At 59.7% G+C, this 26082-nt stretch overlaps 1 protein-coding gene across 1 annotated transcript in view; it reads left to right on the forward strand.

The window, feature by feature from the left end:
• The first annotated feature begins 733 nt into the window (after positions 1 to 733).
• Positions 734 to 26082, forward strand: part of FBN3 (fibrillin 3) — a 53232-nt gene continuing 27883 nt past the window's right edge. Inside the window, exons 1-36 of the mRNA XM_025863012.1 lie at positions 734 to 879; positions 1023 to 1105; positions 1601 to 1699; positions 1899 to 1994; positions 2238 to 2333; positions 3898 to 4095; positions 4201 to 4326; positions 7020 to 7172; positions 7283 to 7465; positions 7792 to 7935; positions 8001 to 8120; positions 8221 to 8346; positions 9433 to 9555; positions 9694 to 9969; positions 10277 to 10330; positions 11771 to 11896; positions 11984 to 12109; positions 13462 to 13581; positions 13709 to 13846; positions 14001 to 14051; positions 14315 to 14440; positions 15998 to 16222; positions 16405 to 16530; positions 16844 to 16972; positions 18010 to 18135; positions 18900 to 19025; positions 19202 to 19324; positions 19468 to 19593; positions 20559 to 20684; positions 22176 to 22298; positions 22490 to 22612; positions 23020 to 23145; positions 23227 to 23349; positions 24125 to 24247; positions 24334 to 24495; positions 25451 to 25519. Of these exons, the coding sequence (XP_025718797.1) occupies positions 734 to 879; positions 1023 to 1105; positions 1601 to 1699; positions 1899 to 1994; positions 2238 to 2333; positions 3898 to 4095; positions 4201 to 4326; positions 7020 to 7172; positions 7283 to 7465; positions 7792 to 7935; positions 8001 to 8120; positions 8221 to 8346; positions 9433 to 9555; positions 9694 to 9969; positions 10277 to 10330; positions 11771 to 11896; positions 11984 to 12109; positions 13462 to 13581; positions 13709 to 13846; positions 14001 to 14051; positions 14315 to 14440; positions 15998 to 16222; positions 16405 to 16530; positions 16844 to 16972; positions 18010 to 18135; positions 18900 to 19025; positions 19202 to 19324; positions 19468 to 19593; positions 20559 to 20684; positions 22176 to 22298; positions 22490 to 22612; positions 23020 to 23145; positions 23227 to 23349; positions 24125 to 24247; positions 24334 to 24495; positions 25451 to 25519 (4666 nt within the window). The remainder of the gene's footprint in view (positions 880 to 1022; positions 1106 to 1600; positions 1700 to 1898; positions 1995 to 2237; positions 2334 to 3897; positions 4096 to 4200; positions 4327 to 7019; positions 7173 to 7282; positions 7466 to 7791; positions 7936 to 8000; positions 8121 to 8220; positions 8347 to 9432; positions 9556 to 9693; positions 9970 to 10276; positions 10331 to 11770; positions 11897 to 11983; positions 12110 to 13461; positions 13582 to 13708; positions 13847 to 14000; positions 14052 to 14314; positions 14441 to 15997; positions 16223 to 16404; positions 16531 to 16843; positions 16973 to 18009; positions 18136 to 18899; positions 19026 to 19201; positions 19325 to 19467; positions 19594 to 20558; positions 20685 to 22175; positions 22299 to 22489; positions 22613 to 23019; positions 23146 to 23226; positions 23350 to 24124; positions 24248 to 24333; positions 24496 to 25450; positions 25520 to 26082) is intronic.

The raw sequence follows: 26082 nt of genomic DNA on the forward strand, positions 1-26082 counted from the left end.
TGCCCCACCTAGAATGTGCACCTGCCACCTATCTCCCCACCCGTCCCATCCCCCCTCTGCCCGCCCAGACAGAATTCTGGGAGTCTCCTCAATGCCTCCTGCCTCCTTTGGAACCAGCCTCCAGCTCCTGGTGACTCCACCGCCTCATTATCCCTCGAATTCTGTCCTCTCCCCGCTCACCTGGACCCCTGCCCCAACCTCCTGACTTGCATGCTTCCTCCTGGGCTCCTGCGAGCCTTTGCACACTCCAAACACCCGTTCTACTGTTGTTCCTCCTGCTTCAAGCCCTTTAAGGGCTCTCCATCCCCTAGATCTACAAGTAGAAGCTCCACCCCACAGTGCACTTGGTTGCGACACCGACCCTGCCTGTCCTCTCTCCCTCTGCTCTCACTGTGCACTCTGCCCCAGCACCCTTCTCTTGGCTAACTCCATCTCTGAGACATCACACCTCCTCCAAGAAGCCTGCTCTGATTGTTCACCTGCTTCTGGGTCAGGGCTGGATGCCTGCCTGGGCTCCAGTAGCCCCTCACCACCACCTCCCTGGGATTCCTCCCCCCCCCCCCCCCCCCGTTTCCCCCAGCCCCACAGCCATCCCAGTGCTTCTGGTTCTGGGTAGTCCGTGGCCAAGGGCTTCTGCTGGGGTTGACTCTGCTTCCTCTCTGCAGCCTGTGAGGGACACATCATGGTTCTGAAAGGTCTGTGCTTGGCAAGGAGAGGGGCTGGTGCTTTCACCATGGCCTGGGGCCCCCTGGCTCGACTCCTGCTGGCCTGGACGGCCCTGTTGTGCGTGGCGGGAGTCCAGGGCCGTTGGGACAGGGCCTTGGAGTCTGCAGGTCCCGGACGTGTGCGCAGGCGTGGCAGCCCTGGCATCTTGCAGGGGTGCGTGGTACCAGGCATGTGGAGAGGCCCTGGGGTGTGGGCAGGGCTGGGCTGGGCTGTCCTGCTGGGTGGGGGGGGGGAGCGAGGCCCAGGGAACGTCCGGCAGGGCAGGGGCTCACCAGCTGTGCCATGCTTTCCCGAAGGCCCAATGTGTGCGGCTCCCGTTTCCACACCTACTGCTGCCCCGGCTGGAGGACATTGCCAGGCGGGAACCAGTGTGTCGTTCGTGAGTGCCGCTGCCACCTGGAGGTGGGGGGCTCAGGCAGGGGACGCCGGGGCAGCTCTCTGACCTGCTGGCCTTCCAGTCCTGCTTCCGCGTGGACTTGGCCAGGGGCGTCAGGCTGAACTACAGGATTGGCCCTTGCCTGTACTCGGGCTCCCAGGCCACCTGCCATGTTCATGTCCATTGCCTTACTACCTCCCCGTCTCTCTGCCTGCCTGTCTCTCCCCCATCTCTGTCTGTATCTCTCTGCAGTCTGTACCCGCCACCTCGGGGTTCTCAAATCTGGCTCCCCTCCCAGGAGAGCCCTCCAGCCCAACACCACAGTCACCGACCCAGCATCTCCAGCTTCTGTCCTTGCTGCTCAGCACTTCTGGCCCAAAGAGCCCGTCTCCCGATGGCTCCAGCAGAAACCCAGAGCCTTGCCTGGGCACTGATGGGGTGGGGAGGGCGCAGGACTCAGGTCCTGGCCCTGACTGTCACCTGCTCTGCCCCTGCCAGCCGTCTGTAGGCACGCCTGCGGCGAGGGCTTCTGCTCCCGACCCAACCTGTGTGCCTGTGCTGATGGGCAGCTGGCCCCCAGCTGCGGGGTGAGCCGAGGTGAGCGGGGGCCAGGGGAGATGGCCCCCAGGGACCGGAGGAGAAGGTTAGAGTCTTCCGGATGCCACTGGGGGCACAGGCTGGTTTTGCCGCAGGACTGAAGGGACCCGAGCTGGGCCACACAAACCTAGTCCTGCTGCCGTTCACGCGCCTCGTGGCACTCGTCACTTTACCATGTGTCCCTCCTCCCCGTCCTTAGGGTCGGGGTGCAGCGTGAGCTGCATGAATGGGGGCAGCTGCCGAGGGGAGTCCTGCCTGTGCCAGAGGGGCTACAGAGGCACTGTGTGTGGGCAGCGTGAGTATCCCCCGTGGACGCCGGGGCCCGGGATCCCAGACGGTGGGTCTCTGCTGCCACCTGCCCCCCACCCACGGGTCACTCTTCTGGGACCAGGGTTTGGAGGGACGTACTCACCGTCACAGTCTTATCATTGGGTCTGGGCCCGATGGTGGGGATTCCTGGGTGAAGATGGGCTTTTCTGGGCCCCAGCTCCGTCTGCTGCTGGGGCAGCTCAGGCCAGCCTCCCTTGGTCCTCCGCAGCTGTCTGCGACCGTGGTTGCCACAACGGGGGCCGCTGCATCGGACCCAACCACTGCGCCTGTGTGTATGGCTTCATGGGGCCTCAGTGTGAGAGAGGTACCAAGCTGGGCATGGGGGTAGGGGCCTGGGTGGATGGAGGGGGGCTTCTTGGCAGCCCCTGAGTTGTAGCCAGGTCCTGGGAAGCTCCAGCTGGCCTCTTTGCTGCTGTCTCTGATGCTGTGAAGGGCAGAGAAACTGTTGCTCCGGGGAAGGGCGTCAGGGAGGGCTTCCTGGAGGAAGTGCTAGGTCAGAGTTCATGAGAGGAGCAAGCCCCCTTTTATTGCAACCCCTCACTGTCACAATACTCCCATGGCTGAGGTGGGTGGGGTCACCTGTCGGGAGCCTTTGGCCAAACCTTAGATGACAGAAGCAGCGGTGTTTTATGGAAAGTTGATGCGGGGGAGTTGGAAACAGCTGGGCACCCAGGCCCCGGGCTGCCCCACGTGTGGGCCCGAAGCTGAGCGGAAGTTGAGGGAGGGCGGACTCAGGGTGCAGATTATGCACGGAGCCCATGGGAAGCTGGGAAGGAGAAAGCCAACCAGAGCGGGCAGCATGGGGCATGCCCAGGCGGTGAGGCTGGTGGGCTTTCAACTGTGAGAGCCGTCGGACTGCCCCGCGTGGCCCGGGAGTCCAGGCCGGCGGAGGTGGGCAGGGTCTGGGATGACCCCGGCGTTGGGAGGTGCTGCTGGGGGAGGAGGCCCATCTGTGGCTGAAGCCGGGGCAGAGAGGGTGTAGCAATGAGTCAGAAGCTGGGACTGCCGAGGGTTACCTCGGCATGAGGGGGGTTGCTTTTAGGAATTTGGGCTGACCCGAAGGGGAACAGCTCGGGGTGGCTGAGGGGGACGGAGGGTCAGTGGGGACCGTGAGAGAGGGGAGGCCTGAGTGGGTGGTGGCTGGTGAGGGCCCCCAGAGAGGCAGGAGCGAGGGGGATTCTGGGTGAATTAGGTGAGATCCTGGAGTTGTTTTGGCTTAGGGGAGGCAGGACCACTGTGGATTTCTGTGCAGCAACTCCACACGGGTCTAGGGGGCTGGCTTTGGCTTCTCCTTCTGGGAGGGGCTTCCCCTGGTCCAGTGCCAGCCCCTTGACTGGAACCATCTGGAGGATGGAGCCAGGAAGCCACATCTGAGCCTGTGTACAGAGATGGGGCCACTGATGAAACCCCTTTTGGCTGGGGTCAGGGTTCAGGGGTGTAGTGTTGTGGGTCCAGAGCCTTCGGGCTGATGCTGGGTCCCTCCTTGAATCTGGGAGATTTGGCAGGGCCAGACACACGCTCACGGAAGAGACAGGCGCTCCTGCTGGGTATCTGTGGTCTCTGCCCAGACCTGAGGGGAGGGTGGGCCTGGGGGGAATGGTCGGATTCTGCCCACGTGCCCTGCGCTTTGTGAGCTTGGAGGTCCTGGCCTCTTTTTTGGAGGTTGGTTGGAGAGCGCTTTGGGGAGGAAGGGGTTTTGAAGGGTGAATGGGAGTTTGTCCCGTAGGGATGGGCAACTGCGTGAAGGCAGCTGTGTTGGTATTAGGGAGGCTGGGAAGGAGGCTGTGGGCTGCAGGGATGGAGAAGCAGAAGGCTCTGGGGTGGGGAGGCAGCTTGAGGCCAGCTGCCCAAACCCATCTGTCTCCCAGACTACCGGACGGGTCCCTGCTTTGGCCAAGTGGGCGCTGAGGGCTGCCAGCACCAGCTCACGGGCCTCGTGTGCACTAAGGCTCTCTGCTGTGCTACTGTGGGCCGTGCCTGGGGCCTCCTGTGTGAGCTCTGTCCGGCACAGCCACACCCCTGCCGCCGAGGCTTCATTCCCAATATCCGCACAGGGGCCTGCCAAGGTAAGGGAGTCGGCGAGCAGGGACGAAGGCGCTGGGAGCCAGGGCTGAGTGGGAGCCCTTGCGGTCTTGGCTCTTCCCTCCGATAGGCCTGTCATCCCCTTGCAGATGTGGACGAGTGCCAGGCTGTCCCAGGCCTGTGCCAGGGGGGCGGCTGCATCAACACTGTGGGCTCCTTCGAGTGCCGCTGCCGGACGGGACACCGGCTCAGTGAGAACAGTGCCAAGTGTGAAGGTGGGTGACGGGGAGGCTGACGAGGAGGGACCTCCTCTGTGCTCTGGGCAGCTCAAGCTCCCTGGAAGGAGGAGGAAGAGGAGGGCTAGAGCTGGTGGCGGACCCGCTTCTGACCGGGCATCTGGTCTACACAGATGTGGACGAGTGTCTCAGCGTGCCGGGCCTCTGCTCTGGGGGCGACTGCACCAACACCGTTGGGAGCTTTGTGTGCACCTGTCCCCCTGGGTTTGCCAGCAGCCTGGACGGCTCCCGCTGCCTGGGTGAGCTGGGGCCTGAGGGGGGCTGGAGGGACAGAGGGCGGTTAGGAGACAGGCTCCTTGCTCATCCATCTTTTTTTTTTTTTAAGATTTATTTATTTATTTGAGAGAGAGCGCATGCTAGCCGGAGGAGGGGCAGAGGGAGACGGAGAGAAGCAGACTCCCCCCTGAGTGTGAGCCTGAGGGGGGGCTCCATCTCACAACCCTGAGATCAGGACCTGAACTGAAACCAAGAGTCTGATGCTTAACTGACTGAGCCACCCAGGAGCCCTTTCCAGACATTTTCTAGGGGACCCCATCTTCCCCCCACATCCTCTGTTTTGAGCTAGGGAAGCTGAGGCCCAGAGAGGGGAGGTTTGCTTGAGGCAATTCAATAAGTTCAGAACAGATACGTGCCTATACCCATGCCCTACCCAGACCCCCCAGCCAGGATGAGGTCCTCTGGGCCATGCCTCCCCCTGGATGCCCACCCTCCTGTAATCCCCCACACCGCACCCCGCGGGCAGGGGACCCTGGGCTCTCATTCCCTGTCCTGCTGATTTGATGAACTCGTCAGGAGATTTAAGCCATCGCCAGTGGCTAACGGGGCGAGCCAGGAATGTGGACACTTGTGGCAGGGGATGGGCAGAGTCCTGGTTTGGGGAGGAGAGAAGGGGCTTGGCAGTTCCCCAGCATCACCAGGGCCCCTCTGGCTGGGCCTCTACCAGGCAGGGCTGGGAATATTGTGTTTGGACTTCTGCCAGTGTGCTGTGGCCAACGCTAGACCTTCTGTTCCTCCACACCTGGGGGCCGTCATGGGTCAGCATGGAAGATACCTCTGGGCAAGTCCCCTGGAATAAGGGTCCCCTCCCGGCTACGAAACAGTGGAGCCTAGATTTGAACCAAGGTCAGGTTGCCCCTGAACATGGGCTTGGGATGCAGTCCTGGGTTCCAACTGCTCCCTGAGCTGCTCACAAACTGTGTGACCTTGGCCAAGTGTCTTAACCTATCTGTGCCCCAATTTCCTCGTCTGTAAGATGGGGATCATGGCAATACCTACCTCTTGGAGTCGTGGAGAGGATTAAATACAATTTTGGAATGATATGCCGGGGGCTGGATGTAGCGGATACTCAACACCCGTTCACAAAGACAAGAGAACAGTGCAGCTGGGGCACGTAGCAGGGCCTGGTCACAGCGGGGGCTTTCTAAGCAAAAGGCGGCATCATTTTTGTTAAAATTCTTACATTCTGTCTCTGTCTTCCCTACTTGAGAGGCAGCTGCTTGGTCAGATCCCTTGGGGTTCGGGTATCTGCGTCCCTGTTCCCTCTCCCTCCTTAGTAGCTGTGTGAGCCTGAATGAATCTGTTGACCTCCCCTCATCTGGGCACACACAGCCACAACTCCCACACGTGCGCCTGGGGGTCCCCATGGGTTGGGGCAGGGGAGGTAGAAACGTTTGTGTGTTGGGGCGCCTGGGTGGCTCGGCTGAGCGTCCTACTTTTGGGGTTTTCGACTTGGGTGGTGGTCTCAGGGTCGTGAGATCAAACCCCGAGTGGGCTCCATGCTGAGTGTGTAGCGTACTTGGGATTGTCTCTCTCCCTCTGCCCCTCCCCCTGCTGGTGCACATGCTGGTGGTCTCGCGCGCTCTCTCTCTCTCTCTCTCTCTCTCTTTCAAAAAAAGAGAAATATTTTCGTGTTTTCTCAGCCTGGGGCAGGGCAGGGCGGGGGCTGCTGTCAGGGGCCCTCCCAGCTGGTGGAAGAGGTTTCACTGTGGGCCACAGGCCAAGATTTGTGCGTTTTTAAGCTAAAAATACACTCTTTGAGCCTGAGAAATCTGATCACTGCATAAAGCTGTTAGACTCCAGAGCAGAGTGGGATGGGGAAGGGTGTCCGTGGTTCTCCTGGCTGGGGAGCCTCTGTCTCAGTTCCCCCGGGGCAATCCAGCCGTCTGCTCCTTGGGCCCCTCCTCGAATTCATAGCATCGCAGATTTCCCCAAATGCCCAGGGCTGGCAGGTGGGGGCACATAGACACAGATCCTGGTGTCCTCGCTTGAGCGTCCAGCCTGACCTCCCACCAGGGCAGCCCCCCAAACCAAGGAGTCTTCCTCAGTGTGGTTGAATGCCCAGAGAGACAGGGAGCTTACTACCAATGTCCGCTATAGGTGTTGGAAGGCTTTTGCTTGGAATGAGCCCAAATCCATCTCCCTGGGATAACTTGGAAATCTTCACAGTAAGATTCTCATTCAGTGAGAATCGGCCATGTGCCAGATATGGTGTGCTTCACTTTTTTATCTTGGCAACATTCTTCCAAGGGAAAGTGAATGCTCTGAGCACGCCCATTCCAGGGATGGGGAAACCGAGGCACAGGGCGGCAAGGAGTCCTGTCCTGCCGGCAGTGTTGGTGGAGCTGGGATTTGAACCCAGGTCTGGTAACTGATCCGTCCCCTCCCCATCGCAGACCACCGGGCCGGCACCTGCTTCTCTGTACTGATCGTGGGCCGCTGTGCTGGAGACCTCGCCGGCCATTATACTCAGAGGCGGTGCTGCTGTGACAGGGGCAGGTGCTGGGCAGCTGGCCCAGCCCCTGAGCCGTGTCCTCTGCGGGGCTCTGGTGAGTGGCCTGAGGTTGTCCCCCACCCTCCTCTGCCCCCAGAGCTCCCTGCAGAGGAGGGGCCCTGGGGCATGACAGAGGGCCTGGCCTCAAACCCTGCTTCTTTGCAGATGAGTTCCAGCGACTGTGTGTGCAGGGGCTTCCACTGCTGCCCTCCTACCCTGGCCCCTTCCCTGGTCTCCCTGGCTTTGGGTCCAACGGTGTGGGTCCTGGCCTTGGGCCTGAACGGCACAGCCCCCATGGTTCCAGTGGGCGTGGTGTTCCCAGCCTGGGCCTTGGCAATGCCCACATTGGTGAGGCCTGGGACTTGGGAGGAGGGATCCAAGACTTGGGGGAGGGGGTCCAGGCCTCAGAGGGAGGACCAGGGCTTTGGGGAGTGGGGGTCTTGGCCTGGGCAGTAAAGATGAAAGTACTGACAATGGTCTGGGGGTGGGGCTAGATTTGGGATCTGGGTCTCAAAGTCAGGGTTTGGGCCTTGGGTGGGGGTCTCAGCCAGTGTGCGGGTCTGCAGTTAGGGCACCACGCCAGGCCGACGTGCGCAGGGTTCCAGCCTCAGAGTGAGAGTCCCAGCCCAGAGGCAAGGCCTCCACTCAGGTATACCTATTGACCCCGCCCTCAGGCACAGCCACCTTGAACCAGACCATCGACATCTGCCGACACTTTACCAATCTGTGTCTCAACGGCCGCTGCCTGCCCACCCCTTCGAGCTACCAATGCGAGTGTAACGCGGGCTACACGCAGGACGTTCGAGGGGAGTGCATCGGTGAGTCGGGGCTGGGTGGGCGGGGCCTCCCTGCAGGGCGGGGGCTCAGGGTCCTCTGCCCGCAGATGTGGATGAATGCACCAGCAGCCCCTGCCACCACGGAGGCTGCGTCAACACCCCCGGCTCCTACCGCTGCCGGTGCCGCGAGGGCTTCCAGGCGACGCCGGCCAAGCAGGCGTGCGTGGGTATGGCTGTCCATCGGAGTGGGGACACCGGGGCTGCCTGGCCCACATCTGCGGCCTGAATCCCAGTCTGACCGGCTGCCGCCTCCCCCCCCCACCGCAGACGTGGACGAGTGCCTTGTCGGCAGCAGCCTCTGCCACCACGGCCGCTGCGTCAACACGGAGGGCAGCTTCCGGTGTGTCTGCAATGCGGGCTTCGAGCTGGGCCCTGGCGGCAAGAACTGTGTGGGTGAGTTGGGGATGGGCGGGCGGGTGGGGGGCCTGGGGGCCCCGGGGGCTCCCATGAGGGCCACCTTGCCCGTCTTCTCTGCTGCATCACCCACCCTCTTCCAAAGATGGAGCCGCTGCTCCCCCTTCTGAACCCACCCAACCTGCCCGAGATCCTTCTTGCGCTTTGTTGCTCCGACTCACTCCTTCATTCCCTCCCTCCGGAGTTCATTCCATGAATCCCAGCAAGGGCTGTCTGACCCTGGACCGAAGCACGTCCTCCGACCTGTTGCGTGGCAGCGAATCTAGCTGAGAGTATGGGATTGGGACCTTGGGGGGGTGTTGTGCAGGGCTCTGGCTCCCCGTGGGGTTCCGGGTCTTCCACGGGGCAGCGTGTGTTGGCGCCTCGCCCCTGTTGGGGGCCAAGTGACGTGCCCTTGTGTGGTTGGAGGGCCACATCTTGTTTCTTCACTCCTCAGGGATGGACATCTGGGCTGTTTCCACTTTTTGCAATTATGGAGAATACTGCCGTGGACATTCATGTACAGAGTTTTGTGTGCATCTTTCATTCATTCATTGCTTTTTCCTTTTCTGGTGCAGTCCTTTTTGTGCAAAACTGATACTTTCATACTTGTTTCTGCACCTACCACTTCCTTTCAATTAGACTATGTTCTTGTCGGCTGTTTTCCCCTTTTCTTTGTTTTAAAGTGAGGTGAGGTGAGACTCACACCAGATAAATTTAATCGTTTAGAAGCGAACATTTCAGCGGCATTGAATATATGCCCAGTGCCGTGCAACCACCACCTCATTCATTTAACTTTGAACAAATATTTATGGAGCCCTTACCTGTGCCAGGAGGAAGATGCAGACTGAGCAGGCAGCCCTGTCGTGCCCCAGGGGAGCTCACGTTCCAGCAGACAGACTGATATCCAGGCAGACAGAATCACAGACAAGCCATATGCTGCCGGGTCGGGCCCCCGGCCCCTGGGTGGGGTCCTGGGCGCTCAGCCCTTACTCTGCTGCGCTGCGTAAAAGAGCGGGAGGGGCTGGTCTGTAGGCAGGGCCAGCGAGGGGCCGGGATGGGATCCCACCTCTTGGGTGTCTCTAGATCACAACGAGTGTGCCACCACCACCATGTGCGCCAATGGAGTGTGCATCAATGAGGACGGCAGCTTCACGTGTCTCTGCAAATCCGGCTTCCTGCTGGCACCCAGCGGCCGCTACTGCGTGGGTGAGGCCAGGGGCTGGCTAGGACGGGCTGGGATGGAAGTGATGGTGATGGGCAGGGAGGGGAGAGGCTGGGGGAGGAGCAGGTGGGGGGTACTGGGACCTGTTGCAGAGCCCCTATGGCCCCCCCCCACCCCCACAGACATCGATGAGTGCCAGACTCCGGGCATCTGCATGAACGGCCACTGCACCAACACTGAGGGCTCCTTTCACTGCCACTGCCTGGGGGGGCTGGCCGTGGGCACGGACGGCCGCGTGTGCATGGACACCCATGTGCACAGCACCTGCTATGGAGCCCTGGAGCAGGGCTCCTGCGCCCGCCCCTTCCCTGGTGCGGTCACCAAATCCGAGTGCTGCTGCGCTAGCCCGGACCACGGATTTGGGGAGCCCTGCCAGCCGTGTCCTGCCAAGGACTCTGGTGAGCATCCTGCTGCCTGACCCTGCCTGCCTTTTTCGTCCCTGTACACCTTCCAGTTCATCACCCTGGGGGTGGGAAGGGACAGAGGTCTTGGCCCCCATGGGTTTGTAGGGGGCATCTCTCCGCTGGTGACTCTCCCTGTCTGCCCACCCCAAGAAGAGACCGCAGAAAATTGCTCTCTCCATGGAGGGAGGCATCTTGGTCCCAGACTCTTGCACAACACCAAGGGGCCACATCCTTGGGAGTGGCTGAGGCTCAGCAATGACCACTGACTCCTCTCTTCCCTGTCCCTGCCCCCCTCCCCCAGCCGAGTTCCAGGTTCTGTGCAGTAGCGGTCTGGGCATCACCACCGACGGTAGAGGTGCGTGGCAGTGGGGGTCAGGAGGGGGCTGGGGGGCACTGTGTCAGTTTGCTGGGGCTGCTGTAGCCAAGTACCACAGGCTGGGGGCTTTAACAACAGAAATGTATTCTCCCGCAGCTCTGGAGGCTCAAAGTCTGAGATCAAGGTGTAGGCAGGGTTGGTTCCTTCCGAAGCCAGGAGGAGCCCCTCCTTGCTTCTCTTCCAGTTTCCCGTGGTCAGTGACAATCTTTGGTGTTCCTTGGCTTGTAGAAGTATCCCCCCCAGTCTCTGCCTCCATCTTTACATGGGGCTCTCCCTGTATGTATGTCCAAATTTCCCCCTTTCATAAGTAGACAACCATCATATTGGAATGGGTTGGGAGTCTACCCTTATGACCTGGTTTTCACGGGATTGCCTCTGTAGAGACCCGATCTCCACGTGAGGCCAGGTGCTGAGGTCCTGGGGGTTAGGACTTTAACGTATGAATGTGGGGAGGACACAGTTCAACCCATAGAGCTGGAGATGGTGGATGTGTGAAGCCGTGCTTTTCCCCATGCCTCATTTCCCTCCTGAGCTGTGTTTTCAGCCCCACTCATTCCGCAACCTCTGCGATTCTTCCAGTCCCCCCCACAACCGGACAGTCCCTACCCTGGGATCCCTGGCTGATCTCCTGTGGCCAGCAGGTCTCAGCCCAAAGTGCCTGATCTGTAGAGTTGAAATTTACAAGGGAAGGAAATTCCCCAGGTGTGTGTCTCCTCGTCTGTTGGCTGAACACACACACACACACACACACACACACACACACACACACACACAAGGACTTAGGCTACCATTGATTTCCCACTGACTGCTGGGCCATCAGGGGAGGACAGATGTCCGGACCACCATGCCCTCATCCAGTTAAAGGCACAGGTCCTGGAGCCAGATGCCTGGGTTCCAATCCTGGCCCTACCATCAACCGATTGAATAACCTGGGGCAAATTAGTCACCCTCTCTGCTTCGGTTTCCTTGTCTGTGAAGTGGGGATAGTAATAGGACCTGTTTCGGGGGTGTTATGAGGGTCAGATGAGTTCATATGCACAAAGTAGTAAGCACTCTGTAATGTTAGCTGTTAGGATTGCTTTTATTTTTATTATGTTGCTGCTGTACAAATTTTCGTTCCATGGGTTCCAAACTGAGGACAGCCCCACCCCCCCACCCCCGTACATTTGGCAATGTGTGGAGAAATACTGGGAGGGGTACCATTGGCATTGGATGGGTAGAGGCCAGGGAGGCTGGTGAGCGTCCTACAGTGCACAGGACGGAGCCCACAGCAAAACACGGCCCCAGAGGTCCACAGCGACGGGAAACAGCGGGTTTAGAGGGAAATGGGGACCGGCTCTGGCCCCATTTGGGGAGTGGTGGCGGTGGCTTCTGGAGACTTGTGAGCCCGGCAGCTGGTCTGCCCTCTTCCTCCCGCAGACATCAACGAGTGCGCCCTGGACCCCGACGTCTGCACCCACGGCATGTGTGAGAACCTGCGGGGCAGCTACCGCTGCGTCTGCAGCCTGGGCTACGAGGCGGGCGCGGCCGGCCAGGAGTGCGTGGGTGAGCGCGCCCAGCGGGACGCGGGCAAGTGCGCCGGCGGCCCTCACTGCACACCCCTCACCGCGCTCTCCCACCCCCGCCTTGTAGACGTGGACGAGTGTGCTCGCAACAGCCTCCTGTGTGGCAACGGCTGGTGCCGGAACAGCCCCGGCAGCTACAGCTGCTCCTGCCCCCAGGGCTTCAGCTTCCGGCAGGACACGGAGACCTGTGAAGGTACCGGGTCCCAGCGCGCTGCCCGCGGCTCACGCGTGCACACAGACACCCGTGTGGTGTGTACCCACGCAGGCGCACACACGTTCCAGCGCTTATGCTGCATCCTGTGTACACACACGCATTCTGAGACACATGCATGCTGTGTGTGCGTGCACAGGCACGCACTCAGGCGCACACACCCCCTTACACACTGCATGTGCTGTGTGCCCACAGGCATGTATACACTCAGACACCTGCACCAGGCTGCGTGTGGTGTGTACACACAGACACATGCAGAAAGATGCATGTCTGCTCATTCGCAGTCACATCCAATCACACTCACAGGCGTATTCACACTTGGTCTCACACAGTTATACACAAGCATGGGTGTGTGCACTCAAACGCACATATACCCACATTCACACACCCACTTATTCCTACACTTTACCCACTTGTACTCACAGCCACACACAGTCGCACACTTATGCATGCATTCAGACATTCACACAATCACACGTGTGTGCATACAACCAGACGCTGAGTTACACGTATTGGTACTGACTCAAAACACAACTATACCCACATTCACACTCATGGACATGCCCACACAGTCACGCACACTCTCAAAGAAATGTGTGTGCCCACATTCTCATGGTTTCACACTTAGGCTCACACTCACACACTCAGATGTGTGTTCACACAGCTGTGCCCTTGTGCACGCACACACACGTGTTCAAGCATGCACACACTTTGCAGCAAGGTACTTGTTCCCCGGCACTCACGCCCCCTTGCTCCCTCTGCATGACTCTACCTCTCCCTGGGGACCTTTTGACTCCTCTTCCTCCCCTGACAGCCACAGCTCTCCACCGCACCATCACCGCACCCACCTCGCCCGACTCCTGAGCAACTTCTGTCCCCCACATGTCCCTCCCCAGACCCCGTTCCATTCGGCCCCTGCATCTACCTGCTCCCTGGTCACGTTCACCCTTGTCCTCTCTGGGCTTTCCTCCTGCCTCTCGCTCTCATCCTCTCGTGTGCTAAGACCCCCTTGAGGGTCGCTGTTCCGCACTGTGTCTGTCCCTCCATATCGGTCACGTGTGTGTGCTCACAGGATCCTGCATGTCAGCGCACTTGCATGGGCGTCCAGTGCAACTCAGTGCAGGCACACGTGCGTAGGTGTCTGCACATTCCATTCCTGGGCGCCCTGCCTGCGTGCATGTGCCTTGTCTAGTCAAGGACACGCATGGACATGCGTGTGCCTGGTGTGCATTCTATGCCACTGGACCCTAGCAGCCACTGGGGAGGAGGGGACCCTGGTCAGCTGGGGCTCCCCCTCCCACAGCTCAGGACCCCGTGGGGGGCTGTCCTTGCAGACATCAACGAGTGCCTGTCCAACCCCTGTGTCAATGGCGCGTGCCGGAACATGGCCGGTTCCTATGCCTGCGAATGCGCCCCTGGCAGCCGGCTGGGGCCCTCTGGCACCATGTGCCTTGGTGAGAGGGCCCCGAGTCCCATGGAGTAGCAGGGACCCTGCTGCCCAGCCCTGCATCCTACCCCAGGGAAGGCTGGGTCTCTGTGGGTTGGCTGGCAGGTGAACTGGGTCACCCCCTCCCCCAACAGACAGCACCAAGGGCACCTGCTGGCTCAAGGTGCAGGAGGGCCGCTGTGAAGCGAACCTGCACGGAGCCCCCCTGCGGTCCGAGTGCTGTGCTACCCTGGGCGCTGCCTGGGGGAGCCCCTGCGAACGCTGTGAGCCTGGTAATGCCCTGGGAGCCCTCCACCCCCCCCGCCGCGTGAGCTCTTGGGGACCACCCAGGCATGGCCACCGTGGTTGCCTGGGTGCCTATTGAGAGAACAGGGCTCTGGATGGAGAGAGTGACTCCTGTCCCCACTCTGGTTCTCCCAACCGCAGACCCTGCCTGTGCCCGTGGCTTTGCCCGCGTGACGGGGCTCACCTGTGAAGGTAACTCCCTGCCCCTCTGTAGTTCACGCCTCCCCCTGGGTCGCACACGGACAGGTGCACGTCGTGGGGGATGCCTGGGCTCCTGAAGTCTTTTGAGATCGAGACAGAGAGTCTCCCTCCTCGGTTCCCAGGTCTTCCCCCGACATTCCCCAGGCCCCGCGGCTGGCTCTGTTCCTTCCCACCTCCCCAAGGACAACCTGGGAGTCCTGAGCCCCCAGGGAAGGAGCTCCAGCCCTTGCCCCTCCTTTTCTGTCCCTGCTCAGATGTGAACGAGTGCGAGGTCTTCCCCGGGGTCTGTCCCAATGGGCAGTGCTTCAACACTGCCGGCTCCTTCCTCTGCGTGTGCCCCGACGGCTTGACGCTGGCTGCCGCGGGCCGGCTGTGCGTGGGTGAGTCCGTGCGGGGCCCCCACCCCAGTGCCTGGAGACCCCTCCTGGGGACAGAAGGGATTTGGGGAGACCTCCAGGACCCTCTGTTCCCTGCTCATCTCTTGCTGACATGTGTCAAAAGAGGGCCTTGTTTATTTCGGGGGTGTTCACCCTTTCACTTCCCTGCCCTTGAACAAGGCTCAGGGCACATGGTAAGATCTTGTGAAATAGCGTCTGCAACTTTTATTTATTCTTTCTCGTTACCGAAGAGTATTGACTCAGAGTGGATCTGCTCACCAGGCGCCCTTAGCGTGCCCAGAATCTCCCTCAGCATCCGGGGCTCAAACGCTCCCCTGAATGGCTCCCCCTCGGGCTCAGAGATCAGAAATGTTTTCCTCCTGGGCGAGGGTTTCTTGGTCAACATCTTGTAGCAGACATTTCTTGGCCAAAAGCATATCTTAGGCAGCAGACAGGGCTCTGTCTTCCGTCCAGTTTCCTCCTGCAGTTGGCTAGGAGCCTTCTTGTAGGTTCCTTTTCAACTTTGCTTACTTTCTGAACCGAGTTTTAGGCGTGCAGTGGGTCTCCCACCCCTGGCTCCAAAATGTAACCAAGGAAAGGAAGTAACCGAGTAAAGAGAAAAAAGCCGTTGCATCTCAGGCCCCATGTGCCGAATTCAGGGCCAGGTGAACCGGGAGGCTCCGACTGCAGCCCCGTCTGCTCAGATGGGACCATTAGCCTGAACCAGGGCACTGGGGACAGGGGAGGATCCTTGTGTGTGTCACAGGGCTCCCAGAGGTTCTCGAGGTTCTAGAACAGGGTCTCGTCTTCAAATCGTCCTGCCTAAATGTGTGTTCCTTTTGTAAAGAGAGAGAAATTGTTCTAGACCAGCAGTCAGCAAACTTTTTCTGCAAAGGACCAAGGTTAATATTTTTGGCTTTTCGGGCCACACACATCTCTGTTGCAGCTACTGAGCTCCATCGAGTAACACAAAAACAGCCGCAGACAATACAGAAGCAAGGCGCTGTGGCTGTGTGTCCGTGAAACTTTACTTATAAAGACAGGCAGCCACCCCCGGGCTGTAGTTAGTGGCCCCTGTCTTAGACCCTTGTGTCTGGTCTCGAGGGAGGCTTATCTGCTGTCAGGTGGTTCTGAGGGAGTCTTACAGATTAAGCACATGCCCTGGAGCCAGATGGCCTGGTGTGAACAAGGCTCTGCCTTTTGCTAACTGTGTGGCCTCAGGGAAGCCACCTAACCCTTCTGTGCCTTGGTTTTCTTGCCCGTAAAATGGACGTGACCACGATAGGTTCATCTTGGTGTTATTTTGAAGATTAAATGGGTTGAGGAGCTTAGGACGGCGCCTAGCACATAGCAAGCCCCTTAGCAGGACAAGTTATTGCTATTAAAATGTCACCGCTGGATGACACCGAGGGTCAGCAGGAAGAAGTCACTTCCTGTGCACTCTTCCTACTGGGGAGGGCGTGTCAGACAGATGCTGCTGAGGGAGACTGAATTGCCCATGTGGCAGCTGGTGCAGTGTGGTGGTGGTGGGGGGAACCAGGTGACTGTCCCTCTGTGTAGACATGCGCCTGGAGCCGTGTTTCCTGAGTTGGGATGAGGACGAGTGTGGGCCCGCCCTGCCTGGCAAGTACCGGATGGACATCTGTTGCTGCTCCGTGGGGGCCGCCTGGGGGGCTGCATGCGAGGCGTGCCCAGAGCCCGCGTCCCCGGCGTTTGCCAGCCTGTGTCCCCGGGGCCCGGGCTTCGCCAGCCGGGACTTCCTATCAGGCCAGCCCTTCTATAGAGGTGTGTGGGGGCACTGGGAGTCCGCAGGGCGGGGAGAGGGCACAGCACAGGCGCAGGCCTGGAGGTGGGAAGTGCGCTGGGGAGAGCGCGGAGTGTCCGCAGGGAGAGCCGTGAAGTCTCGGGAGCAAACCCAGGGACACTGGAGGTGTTTGACCGGCCACACGTTCTGCTCCTGACCGCAGATGTGAATGAGTGTAAGGCGTTCCCCGGCCTCTGCATGCACGGCACCTGCAGGAATACCATGGGCAGCTTCCACTGCTCCTGCGCAGGGGGCTTCGCCCTGGATGCTCAGGGAAGGAACTGCACAGGTACGGGCCCACCTCGGCCTCTGGGGGGGACGCCTGCGGGAATGGGGGCTTCGAAGCAAGATGTGGAGTCAAGACCCCTCTTCTTTGGGCACCTCTTGTCCTGCCTGCTAGCCAGCAGTGTGACCCCGGGCAGGTTGCCGCCCTCTCTGGCCCTTAGGGACCCCTGTAAAAGGAGGGGCTGACCGAGGGGACCTCCAGGGAGGAAATTCCCTGCCGTTGGCTGGTGTGCGCCCCCCCCTGCCCCCGGGGCTCATTCCAGCAGCTCCGGCTATCTACAGATGTGGAGGCCGGTCCCCTGCTCCTCTCTCTGCAGACATTGACGAGTGCCACATCTCCCCTGACCTCTGTGGCCAGGGCACCTGTGTCAACACCCCAGGCAGCTTTGAGTGCGAGTGTTTCCGTGGCTACGACAGTGGCTTCATGCTGATGAAGAACTGCGTGGGTAGGTGGCCGCGGGGCCATTGTGCGGAGTGGCCCCGGGGCCGTTGTGCGGAGTGGCCCTGGGCAGGGCGGTTCCTGGCCGGTGTTGGGGCTGAGGGGAGGGATGGTGGGGACATTGCCGTGATGGATGAGGTGGGGAGGGCAGGTGTGGGGAGAAGCTGAGACCCAGCCGAGACCCAGCGAATCTGGGTGCTGCGCAGTGGCGTCCCCAAAGGCAGCCGACCAGTGGGTCTGTCATGCAGAATTGAGGCCTAGGGACTGAGATCTGGGTGAGTTCTCTGAGGGCAGGTGTCGTGTGAGAAGAGGAGAAGGGCTCTAGAGAGAGGCGCTCCCTTCCTTCCTTTCTTCTTTCCTTCCTTCCTTGCCTTTTTTATTCATTCAGTGAACGTTTTATGAACCACCAAGAGGTCAGTAGCAGACAGCCAGTCTCTCAGAGCTCATGACCTGATGGGGCGACACCTGTTAATAAAATGAATTCCCAGAGACATGCAAAATGGCCACTGTGAGAAGCACCTGAGAGGGCCACGTGGTGGGGTGGGGTGTGGTCGCCAGGGACGTCCTGTTCTGGGCGGGCTTGACGTTGTGGCTGAGAGAGTGGGACTAAATGTGGTGAAGAGGGGCTGGAAGATCAGCCTGAAGGGAGAACAGCAGGTGCAAAGGCCCTGGGGTGGGCCAGAGGGATGGAAGGAGGTACACGAGACTGGAGCTTGAGGAGGGTGGTGCGACAGCCTGCTCCCCACACTGATGCCTGGAGACTCGACCTTGCCTTCCCCCTGTGTCCTACAGGGTGGCTTCTCAGGGGCTCCTTCAGTAACTCCAGGAGTGTCAGCCTCGTGGCCCTGACTCTCCTGAGAATTCCAGCTTCCTTCTTGGGCTGACATGTCCCTGCTCCTCAGCTCAAACTCTGCTGGGTCAACTGAGCCCCAAGCCTCCAGGCTCTCCTGGGCAGTGCCAGTGTCTGCAGGGAGAAGCTTCCACGAGCCACGGCACACCTGCCCCGCCCGCGTCTTCACAGTGCTCTCTCTCCCACATGCCCAGACGTGGACGAGTGTGTGCGGGACCCGCTGCTGTGCCGGGGAGGTACCTGCACCAACACGGAGGGGAGTTACACGTGTCAGTGCCCCCCTGGACATGCGCGGACAGCCCAGGGCACCACCTGTGAGGGTGAGCGTGCAACCCATATGCGTGCGTCGGTGCCGTGAGTGTAGTAGTGGGAATGCGTGTTTGTGCACGTCTGACCATGTATCTGAGTGTGCACATGTGTGTCAGTGTACATCGGTGTGCGTGAGAGGTTGCACACACGAGACAGGAGAGCATGTGTGTGTCAGTGTGGAGGTGTGTATCTGCCTAGACAAGAGTGAGTGTGTGAGTGGGTGTCTATTTGTGAGTCCACATGAGCTTGCGAGAGAGAGAATGTGTGTCTAAGTGTGGATGTGTATTTACTCATGGATGAGGGTGTTTGCAGGTGAAGGAGTCCAAGGGTGTGTTTGTGTGTGGGTCTGTGTGAGTGTGCCTCTGGGTGTGTATTGCCACAACGGCAAGTATAGGTGAGAGGTGTGTTTGTGAGTCCATATGAGTGCACATGGTGTGAATTTGTGTGTCTACTGAGGATGATTGTGTTTGCACGTGAGTGGGTGTGAGGGTGTGTGTGAGCCTACATGAACATGCACATGGCTGCATGAGTCTGCATGTGGATGTGCATCTACCGAGGGTGAGTGTGTGCGTATTGGGTGTGTTTGTGAGTCTTGTGAGTGGGCAAAGGGATGTGAGTGTGTATTTGAGTGTGGGTGTGTGTCCAGGAAGAGTGTGTCCATGCAAAGATGTGTTTTTGCATGTGTGAGTGTCTCAGGGACATGTCGATGGTAGAAGGGTTCCGTTTGGCCATCCGCTCACACCCAGCCCCCACCAGCCACATGCTCCCCCCACAGATGTCGACGAGTGTTCCCTGAATGACGGCCTGTGTCCCCACGGCCACTGTGTCAACGTCATTGGGGCCTTCCAGTGCTCCTGCCACGCTGGCTTCCAGAGCACGCCTGACCACCAGGGCTGCATGGGTGAGACCACGCCCACCTGCCCCACGGCGGGGGGGGGGCGACCAGCCCCCGCAGGCCGCCCCAGCCCCCCCAGCCCCGCCCCACCCCAGCGGCAGTCCTTCCCCCGTCCCCCGTCAGCTCCATGCCTGGCCCCGTCCCCTGGCCCTGCCCCTCCACCTCTGCCCTGCCTCTGGCAGACATAAACGAATGCCATGCCGGGAACGGTGGCTGTGACATGCACTGCACGAACACGGAGGGCAGCTACCGCTGTGGCTGCAGCCGCGGCTACTCACTGATGCCCGACGGGAGGGCGTGTGCAGGTGTGTGGCATGGGGGAAGTGACTGAGCCTGGCCCAGGTGAAGCCAGCCAGACTGGGGACAGCCCACTGACCCTGTGGCAGGGTCCCTGGGGCTCCCCCTCTGTCCCTGCCTGCTTACAGCCCAGCCCCCCCCCCCCCCCCAGACGTGGATGAGTGTGCGGAGAACCCGGACATCTGCGATGGGGGCCAGTGCGCCAACGTGCCAGGGGACCACCACTGCTTATGCTATGACGGTTTCACGGCCACGCTGGACGGGAGGACATGCGTTGGTGAGGAGCGGGACTGGGGGTGCAGGAGACAGCATCTGGGCTCACGCACAGGGAAGCACACGGGCGAGACAGACACCGGGCCATTTCCCTGTCGCATGCAGGGAGGGGGGACAGGCTTTGCAGCAGCGCTGGCGCCCTCAGCCGACCGCCACACGCCAGAGCCTGTGGGGTCTGATTCAGAGCAGCAGATACCCCGAACCTTGCACTTTGAGCATGTCCGCCGACCACTCCCTGTGTACCTGATACGCACACAGCTTCACACCCCGCTCCCAGGGCTGCATTTTAAGATACCTGCACACCGAGGCGCTTTATGCGTAACAGGGTGAGCAAAATGGGAAAGGCGCTCTGAAGTGTTTCCTGAGCCCTGCTTGGGGACCCTAGTCTGCTGAGGCCATGGTCACCGTCCCATCCTGGCTGTGGGGCGTCCCGTGGCCTGGGGAGCAGGTGTCTCCCCCCTCGGGGCAGGGCTGGGGCCAGAGTGGGGAAGTTGCAGCAAGGAGAAGTGTAACTGCCCCCCGCCCCAAAGAAGACAAGTCCCGCCCGGTACAGCTTAGGGTTCCCGATCGCAGGGAGCCTTAGGGAGTACTGCAGCACCTCGGAGCGAATCAAACGGAATTCTTTTACTGCTCCATGCCCTTCCTGCAGATCCACGTGGGCGTAAAGTCTCGGACAGGGCCTGTAGGAGAAAAACCTGACCAGCTTCACTTAGCTCTAGGCGCTCTAAATGTATTCAGCCACAAAGTCCTTTTGGGAACACATGCCCGATACGTACCATGGAACACGCTGTGTCACATGTTGACAGGACACTCCTGGTTGCCCAGTGGTGGAACGGGAAGGAGCTCCCCGGTCCTGGAGATGGGCCAGCAGAGCCTCAGCATGGGGGGGGGGGCTCACGTGGCAGGGCACTCAGCCACACTCACGCACCCCCTCCGCCCTCACCTGCTTCCTCTCTCGTCATCCCACAGACGTGAACGAGTGTGACCTGAGCCCCTACATTTGCCTCCATGGGCACTGCGAGAACACAAAAGGTTCCTTTGTCTGCCACTGCCGCCCGGGTTACGTCATCAGGAAGGGGGCCACGGGCTGTTCCGGTGAGCTGGCGGTCAGGGGTCCTGTGGTCTGCCCCACACCGCGGGGCTGAGCACAGCCAGACCTCATTCTTCCAGGTTCCCATGGGTGGAGTCTTGTGTTAAAGCGGGAACCAGACCCGGCCAGGCACCCCCGGGGCTCCCCTTGGCACACAGCTCTGTAGCCCCAGGTATCCTCGGCAGTGTCCCCAAAGAAGCCAACCTGATGACTTTAAGTGATACGGGGGCAAACATTTCAGCAGTTCCGTAGTCAGCGGTTTAGGTGCCTAGGGCTGCCGTAACAAATTCCTCCCAGCCTGGTAGCTCACACACACAGAAGCGTATTCTCTCTCAAGAACGGTTCTGGAGGCCAGAAATCTGCAATCAGCGTGTGGGCAGACTTGGCTCCTTCCTGGGGGCTCCGAGGGGGGGGATCTGTCCCGTGCCTCTGCAGCCTTCTGGTGGTGGCCGCCAGTCCTCGATGTTTCTTGGCTCATAAATGTGTCACTCCACTCTCTCTGTCTGTCTTCATGTGGGTTCTGTCTGCCTGGGTCCACGTTTCCCTCTTATAAGGATGTCAGTCATTGGATTAAGGCTACCCCAGTCCAGGATGACCCCATCCTAACTTGGTCACATTTCCCAGTAAGGTCCGGTTCACAGGTTCCAGGAATTAGGATTTGAACATACCTTTTTGGAGGACACAAAAATACGGTTATGCAGTTATTTGAATGTGTGTTAGAATCCCACGTCACAAAGCAGCATCAAGCCCATGACTTTAGAGACTGTTGTTGATGTAAAATTAGCTTTTATTTATTTTTTTTAAAGATTTTCATTTATTTGAGAGAGAGAAAGAACACGAGGAGGGGGTGGGCAGAGGGAGAGGGAGAAGCAGACTCCCCACTGAGCAGGGAGCCCGATGTGGGACTCGATCCCAGGACCCCGGGACCATGACCCGAGCCGAAGGCAGATGCCCAACTGACTGAGCCACCCAAGCTTTTAAAATACATTGCAACAGTAACAGTGCAAGGAGCGTCAAGAAATGTTCAGTAACCAGTAGCTCACCTAGGTGGTGGATGAACGTTACCGAGGTTGCAGAGATGATACGGGTGAAGCCGACTTCAGACTTGGCTGAGGATCGGAAACTCTGGTTTAGAAGAGATCCTGCTTTAGAGCAAGGACATCTGTGTTAGGACGGTTACTCTTAAGGTCTACCCTAAGTCTCTCCAGCTGCTATTTCAGACCAATGCAGAGGGCTGCTGGGAGTCATGCCTTTTGGGTTTTGGGGTTTTTCTCCTGGGCTCTGGGTGAAGGTGGAAGCTACTGGAGTGGGGAGGGGGGCTTTCTGGGCCAGCCCTCCCCCAGGAGGGTCCTTGCTTCTTCCCTGCTGCTGCACTGTCTCCCCGCTCTGCACCCGAGGCCCTACCTCTACTAGGCCCGGGCCTTGGCGGGGTGCTGTGTCCTCCTTCCCTATCTCCCGGTCCTGACCCTCCTGCGACCCGGTTCCTCTCCTCGCAGATGTGGACGAGTGTGAGCTTGGGGGACACAGATGTGACAGTCACGCTTCCTGCCTCAACGTCCCTGGGAGTTTCAGCTGCAGGTGCCAGCCAGGCTGGGTGGGGGATGGCTTCGCATGTCACGGTGAGTGCCCCGGGGGCAGGTGGTCTGGGCAGAGCAGTGGAGGTAGGTCGGGGGCAGGTGGGGGACTGGGCAGGGGTTGCCGGGCCCAGGGTTGTCTGTGGGGGCCGGTCAGGGCTGAGATCGGAGGGTCTGCCTCCCTGCAGCCCCCCAATGCACACACTTGGGGGGGCTCCGGGCTCCGTGTCGTGCAGACCTGGATGAGTGTGCCTTCCCAGAGCATCGGTGCAGCCCGAGAGCTGACTGTTTGAACGCTCCCAGCTCCTACCGCTGCGTCTGCCGCCTCGGCTTCACCGGGGACGGCTTCTCCTGTGAAGGTGAGGGCGGGGAGGGGCCTGAGAGGGACAGCCATGGGGGCTGGGTTCCCAGGGGGGCACAGTGGTCAGTGGGCTTCCCGACTCACCCCAATCCACCACCCACACCACACGCTGGGGTGCTGGAGAGGATGCGCCTTCAGCCGCGGGGCCTCAGGCCAGGCCCAGCGTCACTGGGGGTGGTCTTCTGCCCTGGACTCTGGATGCACGGAGCCTTCGGGATGTGGGGAGCGGGAACACTGGCTTATTTCCCGGGACCCTCCACCCGGGGCCCGGGTCATCAAGTGCCCTGTCTCCCTGAGTCCCTGGAACCCTGGGTGACCACGAAGGGTTTGATTGGGGCCACCTGCCCACCCTGCATGGGTTCTGGCCAACTGGCCCCCAGCCCTCTGCCTCTCGGGGTCCCGCAGACAGGGACGAATGTGCCGAGGACGCGGAGCTCTGCGAGAACGGGCAGTGCCTCAATGCCCCCGGCGGGTACCGCTGTGAGTGTGAGATGGGCTTCGGCCCCACGGAGGACCACCGCGCCTGCCGGGGTGAGGCCGGGGGCTGCCGGGCTGGGGGATGCAGCAGGAGCAGGCTGCCGGGCGAGGCGGGCTGACCTGGGGTCCCCACAGATGTGGATGAATGTGTCCTCGGGAACCTCTGCATGTTCGGGAGCTGCGAGAACCTGCCCGGAATGTTCCGCTGTGTCTGCAGTGGGGGCTACGAGCTGGACCGCAGTGGGGGCAACTGCACAGGTGGGGGGTCAGCCAGGCTGTGGGTGTGGGAGGGCCCCGGGCTCACCGGCTCCCTGCTCTCAGATGTCTTCTCCAATGTCCTGTTCTGGCGGGGGGGGGCTTGTCTGACCCCCCATCTCTAGCAGCGCCCCCACTGATCCCTGTTCCCATCAACCTGTCATCTATCATCGCCTGAATAAATGCAGTGAACGAACAAAGGTGTGCTCCCTCCACTACAGTCATCAAAATGGTCTCCTCTTTATGTGCTTAAAATGGGGGTCAGCAAACTCTTCCAGTAAGGGACCAAATAGGAAATGTATGGCTTTCCAGCCATGCAGTCTCTGTCACAGCTGCTCAGGTGCCTTGTAGCCTGGAAGCAGACCCAGGCAGTATGTAAATGAGTGGGCGTGGGTGTGTGCCAATAAACTCTATTCACACAAACAGGCAGGGGGCCGGATTTGGCCCACAGATAAGAGTCTACCAACCCCTGGTTTGAAAGCATGTTCTAAGTGTCGGCTTTGTACGACAGCTCTGTGGAAGCCAAGACACAGGGAACTTTCAAAGGGCAAACCTCTGTGCCAAGTGGAACAGAGCTGGGAGGAGATGGGGTTGGACTGGGCAGGGCAGCCCCTAAAGGCTGCTGTCCCCTCGGGCTTTCTTCCCAGGGGAGGACATGGCCTCGCCCCACAGCCCCACATCCGACTTTGAGGGTTTCAGCTTCCCGGGAGGAAGGTGGGAGGGAAGGGGGTCAAGGGAGGGCTCCCTGCTGATGGCACCCCCCCCACACACCCCACAGATGTCAACGAGTGCGCAGACCCCGTGAACTGCATCAATGGCCTGTGTATCAACACCCCCGGAAGCTACCTCTGCAGCTGCCCCCAGGACTTTGAGCTGAACCCCAGCGGGGTGGGCTGTGTGGGTGAGTAAGCCTCAGCTCCCGCTGGGGCGCCCGTGGCAGGTGAGCTGGGCCTACCACTTGCTAACCGCCCTTTTCCGCCTGTTCAGACACCCGGGTTGGGAACTGCTTCCTGGACACGCATGACCGAGGGGACGGTGGCATTTCCTGCACTGCGGAGATCGGGGTTGGCGTCACCCGCGCATCCTGCTGTTGCTCTCTGGGACGGGCCTGGGGCAACCCCTGTGAACCGTGCCCGATGGCCAACACCAGTGAGTCTCGCGGTGGGGAGACACAGGCGAGCACGCCCCAGGACTCACGGGGTCGTCTTTGCTATGGGAGGGACCCTGAGAACCAGAGAGGGATAGGAGCTGCCCTGGGTCACACAGCACATTCTTGGCAGTTCATCAGCTCTGCCTCTCTCGAGGTCTCTTTCTGCTGTCCCGTCTGCAAATTCTCTGTGTGTTTCTATTCACTTGCTTCCTCAGTGAGGCAGCAAACATTGAGAGTTCCTCTGTGCCCTGTGCAAGGGGCTGGGGACCCAGAGAAGGATGAACCACAGCCCTACACACTGCCCCGTGTCCATAAACCAGTGGTCCCTGGGCTGTGGGGGTAGAGCGATTCTAAGGGTTTGTTTGAGGCTCAGTGATGGCAGTGGAGAAGAAGAGGGTAAGGGAAGCCTTCCCGGGACAAGGGGCTTAAATGAGGTTTGGAAGGATGAGCAGGAGTTTTCCAGGTAGAGCAGGGGGAAGGGTGTGTGATGCAGTGGGAATAGCATGTGCAAAGGCCTGAGGTTCACACACCTGTCTATATATTCAGGTGTGTGTGTGTATGTGTGTGTGTGTGGTGTCTGTGATGTCCAGGGTCTTTCTTTCAATGGGGGAGATTTGCAGTCACATTGGTCTGGTTTTAGGTCAGAAGAAATTGCCCCTCTCCACTCCCAGCTATTAGCACACAGTCCATCTGTTCACGTGTTGAATGTGAACACGTGTTTACACACATATGCACACGCACACTTGGGCACGCACACTGCCCCCTCCTCCCAGATTGGCCAAGATCTCTTGGCTCCAAGAGGCTGAGATATAGGGGATATAGTTGGTATAGTAGAGGGATGCAGGGCCCATCCTGGAGCCCTTTGTAGGGGACCTCAACTCCCCTGCCTCCCCTCCTTCCCTTGCCTAAATGCCTCTCCCCACAGCCCCTCAGAAGACCCTGTTTCCCTTGCAGCTGAGTACAGAACCTTGTGCCCTGGGGGCGAGGGCTTCCGGCCCAACCCCATCACTGTCATCCTGGAAGGTGAGTTCCTGGCAGACCATCCAGCCACGTACCCACTGATTGACCTTTCTCTCACCCCCGCTTCACCAAAGTGCAGTTGTCAGGGCCCCACATCCTCCTGCCCTGAGGTCAGGCTGTGAGACTAAACTGTTCTTAGTGTGTGGTGACTTTTTTGTTTTTTCTTTCATTTACCTTTTCTTCCATCTGTTGGTTTATTGATCCATCCTTCCACCCATCCATCTATTCATCCCCCACCCACCTATCTATCCAACCACCCAGCCACTCACCCATCCTTCCTTCCCTCCCTCCATCCACACACACATAACCCCCATCCCCCCATCCAGTTGTCTGTCCGTCCATCCATCCATCCGTCCGTCCATCCATCCACTCATTCATCTTGTCATTGACCCACTGGTTTATTCATCCACTATTTTTTAATTCATCCATCCATCCACCTAGTCACCTATCCAGTGACCCATCCATCCATCCATATATCTATTCACTTTTTTTAAGGAATCTCTATGCCCAAAGTGGGGCTTGAACTCATGTCCCCGAGATCAAGGAGTCAGTGCTCTACCAGCTGA

The sequence above is a fragment of the Callorhinus ursinus genome, unplaced genomic scaffold (assembly GCF_003265705.2).
Source record: "Callorhinus ursinus isolate GAN/ISIS: 27379988/994484 unplaced genomic scaffold, GSC_fseal_2.0 scaffold107, whole genome shotgun sequence".
NCBI classification, from domain to species: domain Eukaryota; kingdom Metazoa; phylum Chordata; class Mammalia; order Carnivora; family Otariidae; genus Callorhinus; species Callorhinus ursinus.